Raw genomic sequence first — 16,579 nt, 5'->3', positions numbered from 1 at the left:
TGAGGAGTTCATACGCACAGTTATGTTCCCAGGGGGTGTAATCACAGCTTGCAAACTATGCAAAAGGATGCTTATCATAATTTGCCTAAAAACAAAGATAAGAGAAAGATGTATTCTTGTCACAATCACACATAGAGGGAGAGCTCTTCGTTCATCAGTGTTCAGCATGTTCTGCTGGTGATTCAGGCCCAACTCAGAAGTGCGATATTCTGTATGATGCCAACATTGGAATGTTATTTAAGCAGCACTGACTGACAATCTCTGTAATTGATTATATGATAATACTCATCGTTAAAATTTAGGAAGCAATAAATGCATGTGGGACTCCAGTGCATTCTAAAAAACGTGATACACGGCTACTATTATGGCCATTCTATCTTCTTCGTTTGTTTAATTATCCTGATCCAAAAATATCCAGATAACAAAAAAAACTCTTTAAACACAGCATTTTAAATATGATAGCCAGCTCATACTACCAGTGATCAAGCAAAAGGTTTCTTCATATTCCCATAACACTTCCTACAGCTTAATATTTCAAGGGACACTATGAACTGTATTAGTAAAATTAAAAAAAAAAAAAAAAAAAAAAAAAAAAAAGGAGAGAGAAAGTTTATCCCCATTTCCTTAGACAGGAAGAGTGCACGAATATGGCCTGATAGGAGAAAAATGAACGTCAACTGAGCCTCATAGGTTGTCTACTTCTGAGCATGTACCAGGGTACAGCAAGTTCTCTCTCTCCGAAGAAGCATAATGAGTCATGCATGTACTACAGCACAAGCCCTCAAGTTTTTCTTTCCCATTTTGTGAAAAGAGGAGTAAACAGCTTCAGGATAAAGCAAAGAACTGTAAGAAAGCTTAAGCTATATGATCACATATAATAGTACCAAAAAAGGAAAGTCACTTTCTTTTCTCCTCTGGATTCTCACTCTCTCCATTTTATGAGGAGTTGCTGCTCCTTAAAGGCAATGCACTGCAATTGCACAGACTGATCCTACTCCATCTCCTTTAAAACTAGTTTGTTAAACAAATAAACAAACAAGTTTAAGGTATATAACTTCAATTCAAAGAAAGTGCTTTTGTTGTCTCAAGCAGAGTAGAATGCATATGAAATCTGCCAGGCATCCTGATGCACATGTCAAAAGCTCTGGAGACTTAGTAATGGGTATCAAGACCTTCCAGTATTAAAATAAAATAATGACTTTCAATAAAGAATGGCATAATCATATTTTAATACCATAGTCAGAATTATGATGAAAAAAACAACTATGAAATTCCAAGATCTTGAATAATTATTGAAAAACTCAGGAACAGTAATGGTGAACTAAGTCAAAGTCTTCCCTTCAAAGCCTGATAGAAATACAGCTCTGAGCTATGGTTAGAACATTAACTACAGTGTCAGTTCCCAAAATACCACTCTTCATCAACAGAGAATTTCCCCAGTCAAATTTAATTTTGTACTGTGGGAAGATAGGCTGACTGCAGCCCGAGTTATACCATGACATCTATTTATGGATCTGTCCATGTTTACAACACTGCACTTAAGAGCGGGGAAGCTTAAGCTACAACAGCTTGGATCTGGTCTGCTTAACCATTTGTCCAGATTATTTGCCATTTTTTTCAGCTGCTCTGTTTTCTGAAAGCTTCGTGGTCCTGTCCCGATGATGCAAATGAAGTACGTCTGCTGCATGGCAAAGTGCTGGCCTTCCCCATTCCATTGTCCCAGATCTGACCCAGGCAGCACAGAGGAGTACATGTGAACACCAGGACACGAAATAAGGGTTGCCTCAGCATCTGTCCCATCCTACAGCTAGACATGGGCCCATCCCACTGCCGAAATGCTGGGGTCTTCCCCACTGTATCATTAGGCATTAATCCACTGAGAAACATTTGCATTTTGTTACTGTCATGGAAACTCTGCTGCTCACACATGAGAAAACTCCATAAAAGAATTTAAAAAGACAGAAGAATAATAATTATCAACATCAAGCTGTGTTATTATTGTGGACTCCTGCTTGTTATGCACTTACAAACACAACACACTCTGAGCTTGGTGCTGGGGAGTTTTCTGGAATTCAGATAGGAAATGACTTCATGAAAGGCCTTTAGTAATAATACCAGTCATAACTTCAGTGTGAAATTCTGATAAACAATAAGCGCTGTCTTTTCTTGGATCTAAGCATCCAAAGGAATACACTGTGCAAAGAAAATTCAATAAAAACTTGCTAGGCAGATGCATGTATACTGCTCTATCTCGCCAACACATACACACACACAGATAAGCACCAGAGTACCAGAAAAATAGCTGCTTGTGAGAAATGAGCAACAAGCTTATTTCCAGAAATAACATTATTTTAAAAACTTAAGCAAAGCTGTTATTTCAGCTGCTTGTCTGTAATCGTCACCTGAAACTTTGAGATTAACTCAAAGTTAATAAGATTTTTACAAAAACTAGGGTTTTTCTGTTACTAAGGCTGCATATGTACACATACACATACCCATACACATATATATAGCATGTTATACAAAACACATTTGCAAATGTTTAAAGGCATAATATTTTTCTTACCATTCCCTCTTCCCCTTTGCAGTCTTAGTTGCTCTTGGCATCTACTGCTCTTTCACGATTCAACTGCTTTTAAAGTTATAGTTACCTTGCATTACAGTCATGGATCAGGTCACTACAAACAGGGTATACAAATACTTTGCAATAGCAGTAATAACAACAGTCTCTGCTTCAAGGAATAAAATTCTAGAGCTTTTTTTCACATCTGAATGGAGACACACTAATCCTGCTTTCCACGAAACAGGCGGGTTCAGTGTCACATTAGCCTAGCATTATACTTGAGCTAAATTTCCTGTCTAAACACGACCAGTTCTCTCAGACATAGATATCAGCAGAGACACTGCAGCAGAGTCTGTCCAGTCTGTAAACACGCCATCAGGGTAAAAGCATACTTCAAGCACAGAAAAGGAAACAACAGCTGGACACAGCTGAGGAGATGGAAGAGTACAGGAAAACAGTGAGGCTGGACCAGTCAGCATGAGAGGCAAAGCCTGCAGTGAGAAGATGAAAGTTGTGTTTTATTTCTCATATGCCTAGCAGACGCCATCTACCATTGCTTTCCTGTTCCTTTCAAAACTGGGATGATAGTTGTCATTAGATTTTCTATGCTAGTACAAAAATAGTTTCAAGAGGTTCCTGAGAGCCCAGAAAGTGGCAGTCTTAGGCAACTACCAGCCCCACCTAGCTTTGATAAAGCAACTCCATTTATTAAATAGTTTTGATGGTTTCTGATTATAAAAGGATGAAACTTGTGAGAAGGAATATATATTTTACTAAAGCATATTTTCTGAATAGCTACTGCATTTAATGATTCACCTTTCACAGTGATGAAGGTATGATCACATGAGCAAATATATATACTTAAATAAATGGAGAACACTCCTAACTCTTTTTTCCTTCTGTCTTCCGAAAAGAAAAACAACACAAAGTCACCAGTAGGGAGATGCAACTTTGGAAGGAAGAGAAGCAGTAAGGAGGTTTTGGTGACAACAGGAAGAAGCAGCACCACAGAGTCCATAGGAGACAGCACTCAAGAAGTGAAGCTGCTCCGTCTCCTGGCAAGGTTTTGGAACCAGAGAGTTCTGCACTTGGACTCTTGCTGAGCTACCTGCCTGTCCCACCACACATCCCTAACCCTAAGTCTCTCACCTCAGAGGTCAGGAAGGCAACACAGCAACAAGCTGTAGCCCTACAGGAAGTAATAATACAGCTAAGTGCAAGGTTTTGCACTTGGGCCTGAGGAATCCCTGGCATACATACAGACTGGGAGGAACAGTCCTTGTGCATAGCCCTTCAGAGAAGGACCTGGGGGTCCTGATGGATGCAAAACTTAACATGAGACAGCAGTGTGCTCTTGCACCTTGGAAAGCAAATGGTATCCTGGGCTCCACCAGGAGAGTGGTGGCCAGCGGAGACAGGAAGGTGACTGTCCCTCTCTTCTCTGCCCCCTCAATACAAGAAAGAGCGCTCTGTTGGAAAGGGTCCAGAGGAGGGCCATGAAAATGATCAGAGGGCTGGAGCACCTCCCCTATGAAGGCAAGCTGAAGGAGCTGGGCTTTTTCAGCCTGGAGTAAAGAAGGCTGTGGGGTGACCTCTTTGTAACCTTTCAGTACCTAAAGGGAATCTATAAACAGGAGGGGGGTCAACTCTTTGAAAGCATACACAACAGCAGGACAAGGGGAAACGGTTTTAAGTTGAAGGAAGGAAGATTTAGGTTGGATGTCAGGGGGAAGGTCTTTACTTTGAGAGTGGTGAGGTGCTGGAACAGGCTGCCCAGAGAGGCTGTGGATGACCCATCCCTGGGGGAGGTGTTCAAGGCCAGGTTGGATGGGGCCCTGGGCAGCCTGGTCTAGTATTAAATGTGGAGGTTGTTGGCCCTGCCTGTAGCAGGGGAGGGTTGGAGATTCGGGATCCTTGAGGTCCCTTCCAACCCAGGCCATTCTGTCATTTTGTGATGATCTTTTTTGTAAAACACAAACTTGAAATGACTAAAACACATATTTTCATTGCATCTTTGTGACCACAATAAAAATGCTTTTAAGCTAAATTTGGAAAGAGGAGGAAGGAATTTTACCTTGATACCGCATTTCAGGTGAAAACTTACTTCAGTAGTGAGCTGTCTAAAATGATTAATCTACATGCTGGTCAGTTTAATAGATATATAGGTCTTGAGATGTACTCTTACATCAGTTCCCCCAACATGCTTACTAAAACATTTCCGTGGGCTCAGCATGTGAATGAATTCACAGATCAACTTATTAACAGATGACCGGTAGCCAGAGGAAGAGTAGTCTTCATAGAAGAGCTGCTTTTACATTCAGAAATAGTCTCTGTGCCCTTGCCAGGTGCAAGGGAAACAAGAAAACTGGGAACAGTGATATCTACTAAAAACAGAATTGACTGTTCTCCATCCAGCCTTAACCTTCCAGATATCAGCAGGGAAACTCATTCCCATTCAAACTCCAGAGAAGGCAATCGCACCCAAGGCTTAACTGAGAAGTAACATTATTAGGTTTTGGGCTACCTTTCACACAGTGTAGAACCCAGAGCAGTCTGAGTATTTGTGATGTAAAGTAGCAAATGTCTTCAGAAGCTCCGATATATTCATGTCTTTATCTTACCCCCCCTCCACTTCCAAATCTGTTCTAATAAAATATTGGTTTTGCTTGTCTGCTTGCTTATGACACATGCTTGATCTAGGGAAGAAGTATAAGGTAGCATGGGAAATAGTGTTCTCTCTTTACTGCACTTACTTTTCAGAGAAAAAGGCAAAGTGTTTCAGCCTTTCAAGTCAGCACGCACGTCCTGTGCACTCAGAACAACATTCCCTCAGCAGAGTCATGTGGAGTTAGATAATATCAATTTATGTTAAATAGTCCTTAAATAGAAGGAGAAACACATACAGTGCTGTTTTTAGACATAATGGATAATGCTTTTACATCGTCTGGTTTTGAATTTTTGTTTTTTCAGTGCGTGGGAGATACACTATCTCATGTTTTAATGGATGTGGTCATTTTCTCTCTGCGGCCAAGTTTACAGATCCTTGCAGGTTCTGTTCCCACATTTGGGGACTCTACATTTCCTGTAAGACCTTTAGGTCAGCGAGAATCTGCCAAATTCCATTCCACCAGTGAGCCTTCACAAACCTGACGTAACTGCGACGAGACAGAGCACAGTATGGTTTGGGTCACTCCACAGAGATTTATCAAGCAGCAGCCTGGGACTTCACAGCCACTGCAGCGCTCCGAGAAGAAAGTGTAAACAGAGTACAAACACCGTACCACAGTGATATGGCCTAATGGCAACAGCCTTACTAGCTTGACCCACTTCCAATTTACAGGGGGGCTGTAAGGATGAAGGGGGCAGACTCTTTAACAGACTGTGCTAAAGAGTGATTGGACAAAGGGAAATGGTTTCAAACTAAAAGAGGGGAGATTTAGACTGAATATAAGGGAAAAGTTTTTTACGACTGGTAGAAGAGCACTGGAACAGATTGCCCAAAGAAGCAGGTAGTAGATGCTCCATCCCTGGAGATTAACTAACCATTAAACAGCTATGAACCTGGATCAACCTGCTACTTCTACCACTGTAGCCACCACATTTTCTATATATCTGCCCCTCTACTGGTCTTTCAGAGTGTTGTAAATTTGGCAAGTTGACAAATAATGAACAAAAGGCAACGTACAGAAAAGTGAAACTGACCATGTTTAAGAGCACCACCACTGTACCTAGTGATGTAATGACTCTAATTTTAATAGGGCAGGATTTTGGTGTCATTTTGTTGGGTTTTTTGTTTGTTTGTTTTTAAGTTTGCTGTACAAAACAGCTCAAAATTCTTCTGTACTGTGCACCACCACAGCACTGTGAGTCTCTGGCCCTAACTTCCAAGAGCAAGCAGTCAAGCCTGTAAGTTGGAGAGCATTACTAATGATTGGCTGGAGTCAAGATTGGATGATAAAAGCTGCAATAAAATGCTCAGCAAGTTAACAGTAAGAGCAATGAGATAAAGACATTACTAAATACCTCAGAATGTACATGAATTGAGGAATATTTTATGAAACTTTACAGACAGTTTCTTTTAATTTACACTCTGCAAAGAGTAACTCTTCATGGTTCCTATAAAGCACTCCACATTCACAACAGAGTAATTAAATGCTGCAGCCAACTGATCTACTTCCCCCCTTAGAAACATCCACACAAACACTGCTGAACTGTTGATGCAGTTTGCAACACTTCTGCAAATACAGAAAAGAAGAACAGTGCACTCAGCAAATCTTTCCCCTTTTACTGGATCCAGTTTAAAAGAGTAAGGAAAATACGGTGGCTATAGCTATAAATACATTTGCTTAATGTGAAGAATCTGCTGTTTTCCTGTGTGTGATGAAATTCAAGCAAGAAGCAAAAGGAAAAGAGAAAACAAAGTTACTGAATGGGGAAAACTGTTCTTGTTCTTCAGAAGAATATCCATGTCATCTTAAAAACAAAAACAAACAACAAAAAACCCCGCAGCTGCCCAAATTTTGCTATAACAAGCAAAAAAAATTCTCTTAGTGCAAGACTTGCACAATTTACTTTGCATAGTAAGTGAAAATAACACTATTGTTTTATAAACTTCCAACAAACTACACTAAGAACTTAAGTTCTAAACAGTGAGTCTCTCTCAAGTAGAGACTGCATCATAATTTTGATCAGAGGTATCACACCACTTTAATCACATCACCTTAGTTGTTATGCTATAAGGACATTCAGTGCAAAAGAATTTTCAAGAAGAGACTTACAGAACCCCCAAAATAAACAGATAGTAAATAAAATATAAAAAATTAAAAGAAAATAAAAATGCAAAACTGAAAAGAATAGAAAAAAGCATTCGAAGTCAATCAAGTATTACATCAGGTTTGAAACCGATCCCACAAGTACTAAACTTTCTTGAAAAGCTAGTATTTATCAACCCAATCTTAGGCTGCAGAGAAATAAATACTGTGTGTAAAACCAAACATTCCTGTATCACGCCAACCAAGGAAATAGCTTATGCTTATGAAAAGAACCTTTTTTTGATGAACTGACCTTCTCAATGATCGTGACCAGCTTTTCATTTAGTGACATATGTCACTGAATATGTCCCAATATTATTACTACTGCAATTCTGTTGCTAACTACCAGAGAATTGAATTTTGTTATCAGACACACAGGACATAACATGTTTTGCTGTTGTTGTTGTTTCACAGATAAAAATTTCACTGTTATTGCTTAAAGATCAGAAAGCATTATTTGCAATCATATCAATTTAATCACCTCCCTGCCAAGTGTCAGATGGTAAAGTTAAATGCTGGAAGCTGGTACTATAAACGCAGGCAGACACAACATCTGTGGCAACAAGAACAAGACCCCTTGTATGATATGCTGTTCAGAATGGTATTTCAAGATGTAAGAAGATATTCTGATCATTTGGACCTTGCACCCACATTCAGAAGTCTTCGGTATTTTAGTGACCTTCCCTTCAGCATTTAAAGCTAAAAGCTGATAAGGTACAGAGTTGCTTCTCCTGTAACAGTAGCACTGGGAATGAGGAAAAGACTCACACGCATCACTCTCTGCATTACTAGGTCTTTCACCACTTCACTTATGCCTTTATGCTGGTTTTAGTCTGATGATTTGAGAGCTCCCTGAAGCACTGTTCACTTTCAAAATGCATGAATTGGCTTCCCTGGAAACAGCACTCGAGTGGAAAAGAACAAGAGTCATAAGGTAAAAACTGTACTGGAGAGTAAGAGCAAGGGAAATTCTTTGGGTTTACACTTAGAGTTTATCAAGCATTTACGTAGCAGCAAGATTAACGCAGCATAAAAAAAAAATCCTGTTGGGCAGACTGAAAAGAAGCCAGTTTGGACACCCTAGTTTTCCTTTTATTCTTTCACTCAACTACCTTCGTCTGCTCTTGGTCATGTCATCCCATCAGCCATATCTCATCAGCCACATTCTACTTTCTACATCCCCTTACGGAACTGCTAACAATCTACCTGTCCTGGGAAGCCATTCAATTTTATACACGGCCAGCTTGGAGTGACAGAAAACACATTCTCCAAATGCCTACCTATTTCCCGAGAACTTCTGCTAACAGCCAGTCACCTTTTCCTGAGAAGGACGCGCTAATGTATACACTGGGACATTTTCGGAACTTCTTTAAAACATCATCTCAAGAGCTCCTTGAGTTTTCATGAGAAATACAGATCACCTTCTACTTCCTCCAGCAAGAGCTTTCAATGCACAGTTGCTTACAGGTGAGGTTCTCTGTGGCCAAGGGCACAAAAATTCATTGCACTTTATGGATGTTCTAATCACAACAGCATAAGATTTGTCCTGGAAATATAACATAATGGATTACATTATCTAAATTAGATCTTCTTTTCTCCTCACTTTTTTGGAGAGTATCCCAGTTAAGGTCTAACACGTACATTACAGTTTCTGCCCACTTGGGGTTACATTTATAATAGCAGATTTGCACCTAAGTAAATGCATCCCCATTCTATATTGTCACAGCTTCTGGCCGATGGACACTGTCACACAGCAGTGAACTGAGGCTTTTTTACTTCAAGTTCCTGTGTTTTCAACACCAGCTCTTGACTTACTATGTGGAAATCTGAAAGTTACATTTTATTTCGTTTTTTAAAGTAGGGCTAGAGCACTTAAGAGCTGCGCAGAACAGATTGGAAATATGTGAATGTTTAGGAAAAAAAGAAGAACAAAAGAACCAGTAAACACATAATTTTTTAAGTCTCTGTATTCCTCAGTCCATTTCATGATTTCTCAGGGAGCCAGATTAAAAAACGTGGCTGTAGAGAGAGAGGAATTTTACAAAACTTTGAAACAAAGAGGTATGGCAAACAACAAGAAGGATGTCAATATGTGCACAACTTCCCTCTTGCCAAGCTGTGAGCTGTGCTACCCTCATCCACAGGGCTTCTGATCTACAGGGAATCTAATTAAGACTCTTCCCAAGTTCACCTGGTACTTGTAAACTTGTGCACCTTGTGGATAGGTTCCCAAGTATTGAGGGAAGAGGTGGCTGCAGGGCTTCTGGTATAACATGTATTTACATGGGACAGTTCTAACATGTTACATCTCTAAATGGATATTTACGTATCAGATGAGTTTTACCGTGAAAATGAAAACTATACAGACGTGCAAGAGAGCACAGGTTGTTCATTTTTTAACATACACCTAGAAAAACACAACACTGCAATACTAGTACTTGGAAAAAAAATCACAAGGAATTAAGCATTAATTTATCGGACACTGATTCTGTGTATGTCTATGTGCAAATACATCCTTTTTCATGCCGTACTACATAAGTCGTACATATGCAGGGGTAAAAAAAGTTCCTAGCGGCAACAGTACTGAGATTTATAGTCTCTTTTGCAAAGTCCAGATTTATGTCACTAGATTCTAAAGGAAAAAATAAGAAGTACAGGAGGCCATGATTAGTTCAGTGTGTTGCAGACCATTACAAACAGAAGAAGGAAGAGAAAGCTAAATGTAAACAAGAAGTTCTGCCTCTTTCATTCTGCACCACATAATACCTTCTAAGCACTGCTGACTGCAGGACCTTCAGATCAGTTCAGGTATTTCACTGTTTCATCAGGGGGTAACCTGTGAACTGCATTTTGGTGTATATGCATTTGAAGAAAATAAGACTTAAACTCACACTGTTAAAAACCCAAGCAATCTAATAATGCATATACACACATGAAATAATAAACATATATATTCTCTGAATAAGCTTTTTCAAGGCTGAGCATTGTAGACTTAGGTCAAGTTAATTTGAAATTTTCTTCAGTGTGTAAATTCAACTGTTAAATGTTATTTCTGTTACATCTCTTCTACCTTTTTGAGATGATGGATGAATTCTCTTTGAATAATACGTCTTACACAAATGTGGTTCTCAGCTTCTTTGAAGTCCATGGTCAGGTTAATTCTTTCCATAAAGCACCTAAAAGTAAAGTCATTGTGGATAACAAGTTGGACTAAATATAGTTGTAATGTGTAGAATTTCACTACTTAAACAAATTTTGAAAGAACACACATTTTAACCCGATGGTATGTCATGATTTTCCAAGCTACTGTTTCCTCCACAGTATTCTATGTGCTCTTTTCAGGAATACTAAACAAAAAAACAACAGAAGAAGCCTTACAAAAACCTCTAGGTAACTGCAAAATAGATTCACTGTGGAGTTATACTGGATTGACCCAAGCATCGCATTTCCTTCTGACATTCCATAGTTCACTGCATTTAATCACAACCAAGGTTTATGTTATTTAACTTCGATATGTATCAGATACTATGTCACAGTTGTGACATTTCAATCAGCAGTCTGTTTTCATCTCTTCTTGTAATAACAATTCTTTCATCCAAAGCAGTATTAAATAAGATTATAAGACAGTAGATGGCATCACTTTGTTATTTTAAACTGTTGTACACTGAACATTTACTGTAAGGAATAATCCATTTTCAAAGATTTATAAACAGAGCTCTATAGACAGCACAGACAAGTGACATATCAGAAATTAAAATGTCACCATTTTATCACAGAATGGCTTGGGTTGGAAGGGACCTCAAAGCCCACCCACCCCAACCCCTGCCATGGGCAGGGCTGCCCCGCACCAGCTCAGCTGCCCAGGGCCCATCCAACCTGGCCTTGAGCACCTCTAGGGATGGGGCACCACAGCTTCTCTGGGCAGCTGTGCCAGAGAAGTAAAGGATTTCCATGTAACGTCTAAACTAGAACTTCCCTCTTGTTAAAACCCTTGTTCTGTCACTAAACACCCTGACAAAGACACCCTCACCTTCTGTCCTTTAGGCCCAGGGCCTCCTCAGAGACTTCTTTTCTCCAGGCTGAGCAATCCCATTTCACCCATCCGGTTGCCTTGATCTGTCATTAGTTTCATGCAGGCATCTTAAAGCAGACATTGTTTACCACAGCTGTGGCTGCCTTTCTTCCATTCCCTAGGTGCTTCCAAGCCCCTCAGCCAGCCTCCTGCATAGTGTCAGCTAAAGCCACTCATGCCTTCAAGAGATCACAAAGCGTAATGGCTGGCTTTGGGTAATCTGGCAGATGTGACCTCAGCTTAGCAGTAATGTATAGACTCCTTTCCTCATCTGTTCCCACTGGGATTGCTACTAAAGCCCCATCACTCTGTAGGGTACAAAACATCTGTAAGAGAGAGCTGACCATTCAACAAAGTGGAACTCGACAAAGATGGTGATTGTGCCTGTTCAGCATCACATGAAACAGCCCTCATGAAAACAGAGCTAAGTCTAACAAGATCTGCTATTCACCACTATTTGATAATTTCTCTCTAAACATTCCTTATCTACTTTTTAGAATGATGTGAAAAATAGGCAGAGAGAAATTTCCTTTGTGTTTTCAAATGATATAAAAATCTGAAAAGGCAAACCATAAAAACAAGGGCATCTGTGCACAGCCTCCAACCACTGTACAGAAAAATGGGAATTCAAAGGAGGCAATGTACTAAGTTATTTTTCCTATTACTTTTCAGCAGAATAACAAAAACATTATGTTCTACTCAGGGTATTCAGACAGTGGCTGTCACTGCCGTTTGTAGGTGTAGGTGTTACACTCAGAATACGTGATCCAAGCAGCATATTTTTCCACATGCTGTTCTGCTAAGAACAAATGCAAGCAGGGTCTTGATCTTGAGATGCCATAAGGAAGCAGCCGGATGGTCTCTGCTCCTGTACAACTGAATGTATGTATTCCAAGACTGCAGGTAGTCTGTGGTGCAGATCTAGCCCAGAGGTGGCTCTGCACTCGTTGATCCCTGGTGGCATTGCTCACGGATCCCTCTGCCCCACACAGTGCTCTGTGGAAGGGTCCCTGCCAGCTCTGTGCAACAGGGACAGGTGTGGAAAATGGGGAAAGGACAGTATAGATGAGAAAAGGAGCAAGCCAGAGCACTGGAGAAAATGCCCTTCCTTGCCCACAAATACACAACTCGGCTCTTCTTTACCCACTTCCAATCCCCTTCCCTGGCCTTGCCTTTTAAAAAGCTATTGAAAGAGCCATGCTGTTTGTACACTATGAACTCAGAGATGGCAGCCTTACAGAATGTTTTGCAATTCTTTGCAGGGCTGCTGGCAGTTTATCCTCGTTCAGTGGATAAGTGCAAGTACCCACCAGCATGTGTGCTTAATATTGAGCGTGCATGTAATGGCAGCCAGGAGTTTGACCTGAACATCTTCTCCCTGCAGGATGGGACTTTCAGGAAGAAATGAATTCTCAAAACCAACGAGGCTAAGTAACTCATGAAGAAGCTATAAATATATGTCTTCAGAAAGGCAAAAAACGTCTACAGAGACTAGTGAAAACCAACATTAGAATGAACAGGTTATAAAATCTTTTGACCCTAACATCTACTTTTTTCCTCGGTGTTCAAATCAGCATGTTAGCAGTATACTACCAAAGCATTCATCCTTTTTCAGGCAGAAAATATGCCTTTTGAGCCACTCTGAGCATGTCATTTTACTTCTGAAAAAACAAACAGAGCTCTGGAGAGCTGTGATGAGCAGAGGCAGGAGGCAAGAAATAAATCTCGGATACAAGAAAGTACAGAACAGTCCTCAAATCCTTTGTCTTTTTATGGAAGTCACCTTCTAAAGAGTTGGCACTGCGTGCTTTAGACAATGCCCTTTGTTTTTCCTTTAGTTTTTTTCCAATTGTTAATTTCCCCTCACCAACCTGGCAGTAACATAAATTGAATGTCATTTTTTCTTGATAATACAATGAATTATAAGTACATATCTAACAATAAGGTGAATCCAAGCCAGAAGCACCATTACAACTAGTGTCATGATAACTGATCTTCATATTCGTTGCAGCCATATGCTTTCTTCTGAGACTGCTTTGAAATACCTACCAGTTGACCAGGTAGACAACTGGAGGTCACTAAAGAGTCTGTAATGTTATCCATAGTGAATATCACTATTGCAATGACAAAAAAAATCATCTGATACAGCTGCCTACATTGAGAGGCCAGCCTCAAGTGCTCGTGCCCTTATCTTTAAGTTGCAGCTTAACAGGACAGATGATGTGGACCCAGGAACTAAAAAATGCAAAGTACCCAGTAAATAATTCAGGTGGTCTGCGCTCAGTGTCAGAAGCGATGTGGGGCAGGCTTCAAATTTTAGCCAAGTCTAAATGTTCACACAGGGGTCTAGAAGGGCTTTGTAAAGCAGAGGCAAGCAGGTCGCCCAATCCCACCAGTGGTTACACTAACTCAGCCAGCTTTGTGTGCCTTAGAATATCTGGCCTCCAGATAGATGTGAACTGAAGCCCCTTAGACTTTCTGAATTCTTTTGGTCAGTTTTAGATTATACCTTCATAACAACAAGGATTTTCTAAACCATTCTGACCAACTGGATGGATTTTGAGGAAATTAAACCTTACAATCACACTCTATACTATAATCCTTATATAGAGATCAACATTATTCTAAAATTACAGGGGAAGTTGCACAGATGTGGCTACATTATTTCAGACTCAATTACATCAAATGTTTGAGCTAACCTATACATACAAAGCTCCTTAGTCTCCCCAGCTTACTTCTTACAGGAATAAACAGATTTCCAGAACTCCACACCTGCTGACAACAAACCCAAACAGGATTCACTGGCCTACCTGCACCTTTGAATTTATTTCCTTCCCATATCTTCCTTCCCCCTCTTCTGAACATGCCTTCCCTGCTAGATACAGATTTTAAATGAGCAATGAGAATGCTTGGTCTCCCAAGATGACAATAAAGAACTTACACTTTTAGCCCAACCTCAGCTGTCCTCTCTGGTTTGCAGGTACTCGTGCAGGTACTCGTGCAGTAATTGCCAATGGATGGTTATCTCCTTGCTTCCTGTTATAGGGCACAACTCTGAAAGCCTGAAGAATTACCTCCTCCTGTCTTTCACAGTGCTTTTAAGTGGATGGTGGGAGGGGCAGAATGTCTCCCTATCTCATTGTGTTAGGAAAGCTAAAATTCCCATTGAAAGTGACTCACCAACATTAATCATATATACACCAGATTGAAAAGCACTCAGAACATGAAGACTGAATCTCATTCTCAGTTAAGCAAATTAGAAGCAAATTGCTCAGCACTATCATATTATCTTAACTGCCATATCTGTACAATTTTGCACAATGGAGCTGATGAATACAAATTTACTGTTTCTAGCATTGAACACTTAGAGAGAGGTGCTTCTGAATCTTTCAGAAGAGCAGTGAGTAACATGCAGCTTCCATTATTCTAGAACGGATAAACAGCAATGTAAAGATTTTTCTCTACAAGACACTTGCCTCACTTACCACCTGTTTTATGCATTAGAATAAACATCCTTATTGACTATCCAAGCAGATGAATATCAGAATCTTCAGTAAACAAGTTACACTGCAGCTTGAAATACTGCAGCTTGTTTGCTCCTCACTGAGAATAGTGTGTACTTTAACCATAACACTAAATCTGCGTACAAAAAAAATGGCAAGGGGACTGTTTAGATTCAAGGCTATTCCTAGAGCTAAATGTTGGGGCAAGAGGGTTGAAGAAGAGAAAAATAAAATGATTTCACTATCATTTCTTGAAATGTATCTTGAGGGGAAAAAAAAGAAAAAGAGGAAAAAAAAAAACAAACAAAAAAACAGCGACACTCAGTAAGTTATATTTGGGACCACGTAAATTCCACTGAATCTACAAAGCAGATTTTCTCATTTGTACTATGAATGTGGTACAAAATTTGCCTCTCTGCTGTTTTTGATGGTGTTTTTAATTTCTCCTGATATCAGCTATCCAGCTCCCACTGGACTGTACTCACAATTACATATGAAGTATATTCTATTAGCTGTAAAAACAGTATAGTTACAAAAAGCAAACAATACTTTTGTGTTTCAGGGCAGTGTTCCAATGCACAGCAACTAGATTATGATCTGTCATGTTCCTGTAAATTAGGATAAATCAAGTGTTGCTCAAACTAGCTCAAATCTTGGCATCAAAGAAACCAAGTTCTCCACACAGTACAGTGCTTGAGCTCTTGTCTAGTTAATGATTTCTATTGACATTTAATTACAGCGTGTTTCCTGAAGTTAAGGCACAGCTTCAGCGTAAGTGGGGCTACTCTGAGTAAGACACTTACGAATTTACACTCATCTGACAAATAGCTTTAGAATCATGGAATAACCGGGGTTGGAAAAGATGTCCAAAATCATCCAGACCAACTGTCCACCATTTCAATATGCAGCAACATATAATACACAAAAATAGCCACAGATGTAAACTTAGCTCCTCAGTAAAAAGATACACAGTCCCAAAATTATAACTGCCACTTCAAAAGATAAAAATGCTTAAGTGTGTGCATACAATTTGCAAACATAAGAGCAAAATAGTCAAATTTCCTTCTGAGTATCAAAAAATAAGTACCGGAGACCTGGATATATAAATACTTTTTTAAAAACAACAACAAAAAGAAAAAAAAAAAACACAAAAAACCCCAACAAGTGAAAGCTATCTAGAAGATACACAGCACCCCCAGAAAAGGGAGCAGCACCCTTGACCTAAAGCAAGCTTATATCAGCCATTCAGCAAACATTAGTAGGTACAGTACCGTGTTCATTTGTTCTGCCTTCACACTTCATTTATCAGAAAGCTTTCTATACTAACGCCCTCGCTGGCAGGAGGGGCTTGAGGGAAGGAAAGCCTTCCCACAAGGAATAAACAGAGCTCGACCCAGGTACACAGCTGTTCTCATATTGTTCCTGAAGGTATTTATTTTGCAGGTTCAATCAACATTTAGTAAATACAAACTGATTGAAACATTCTGATTTTCATGACTAAACTCTTTCCATATTATTTAATAGTAATTTTTTTTTTTCCTATTTACATATTCAAAAAGAAGGGCTCTTAAAAAATGTTAGAGATTGGGTTGTTGCTGTCTACAGCAACAGAACAGAAGTCTACTTTCTC

The 16,579-nt window shown here is 39.7% G+C and overlaps 1 protein-coding gene across 3 annotated transcripts in view; it reads right to left on the bottom strand.

Moving 5' to 3' along the window:
• Positions 1 to 16,579, bottom strand: part of ARHGAP6 (Rho GTPase activating protein 6) — a 281,961-nt gene that overhangs the window by 100,632 nt on the left and 164,750 nt on the right. Inside the window, exon 2 of one of the 3 annotated variants that reach the window (XM_015887045.3) lies at positions 10,445 to 10,550. The exons of the other annotated variants lie outside the window; for them this stretch is intronic. Coding sequence (XP_015742531.2) covers positions 10,445 to 10,543 — 99 coding nt within the window. The 5' untranslated portion in view covers positions 10,544 to 10,550. The remainder of the gene's footprint in view (positions 1 to 10,444; positions 10,551 to 16,579) is intronic. 3 annotated transcript variants of the gene reach the window in all.

The sequence above is a fragment of the Coturnix japonica genome, chromosome 1, assembly GCF_054131305.1.
Source record: "Coturnix japonica strain WE chromosome 1, WE-NBRP24, whole genome shotgun sequence".
Lineage (NCBI taxonomy): Eukaryota > Metazoa > Chordata > Aves > Galliformes > Phasianidae > Coturnix > Coturnix japonica.
This window is presented reverse-complemented; position numbering and strand designations above follow the sequence as displayed.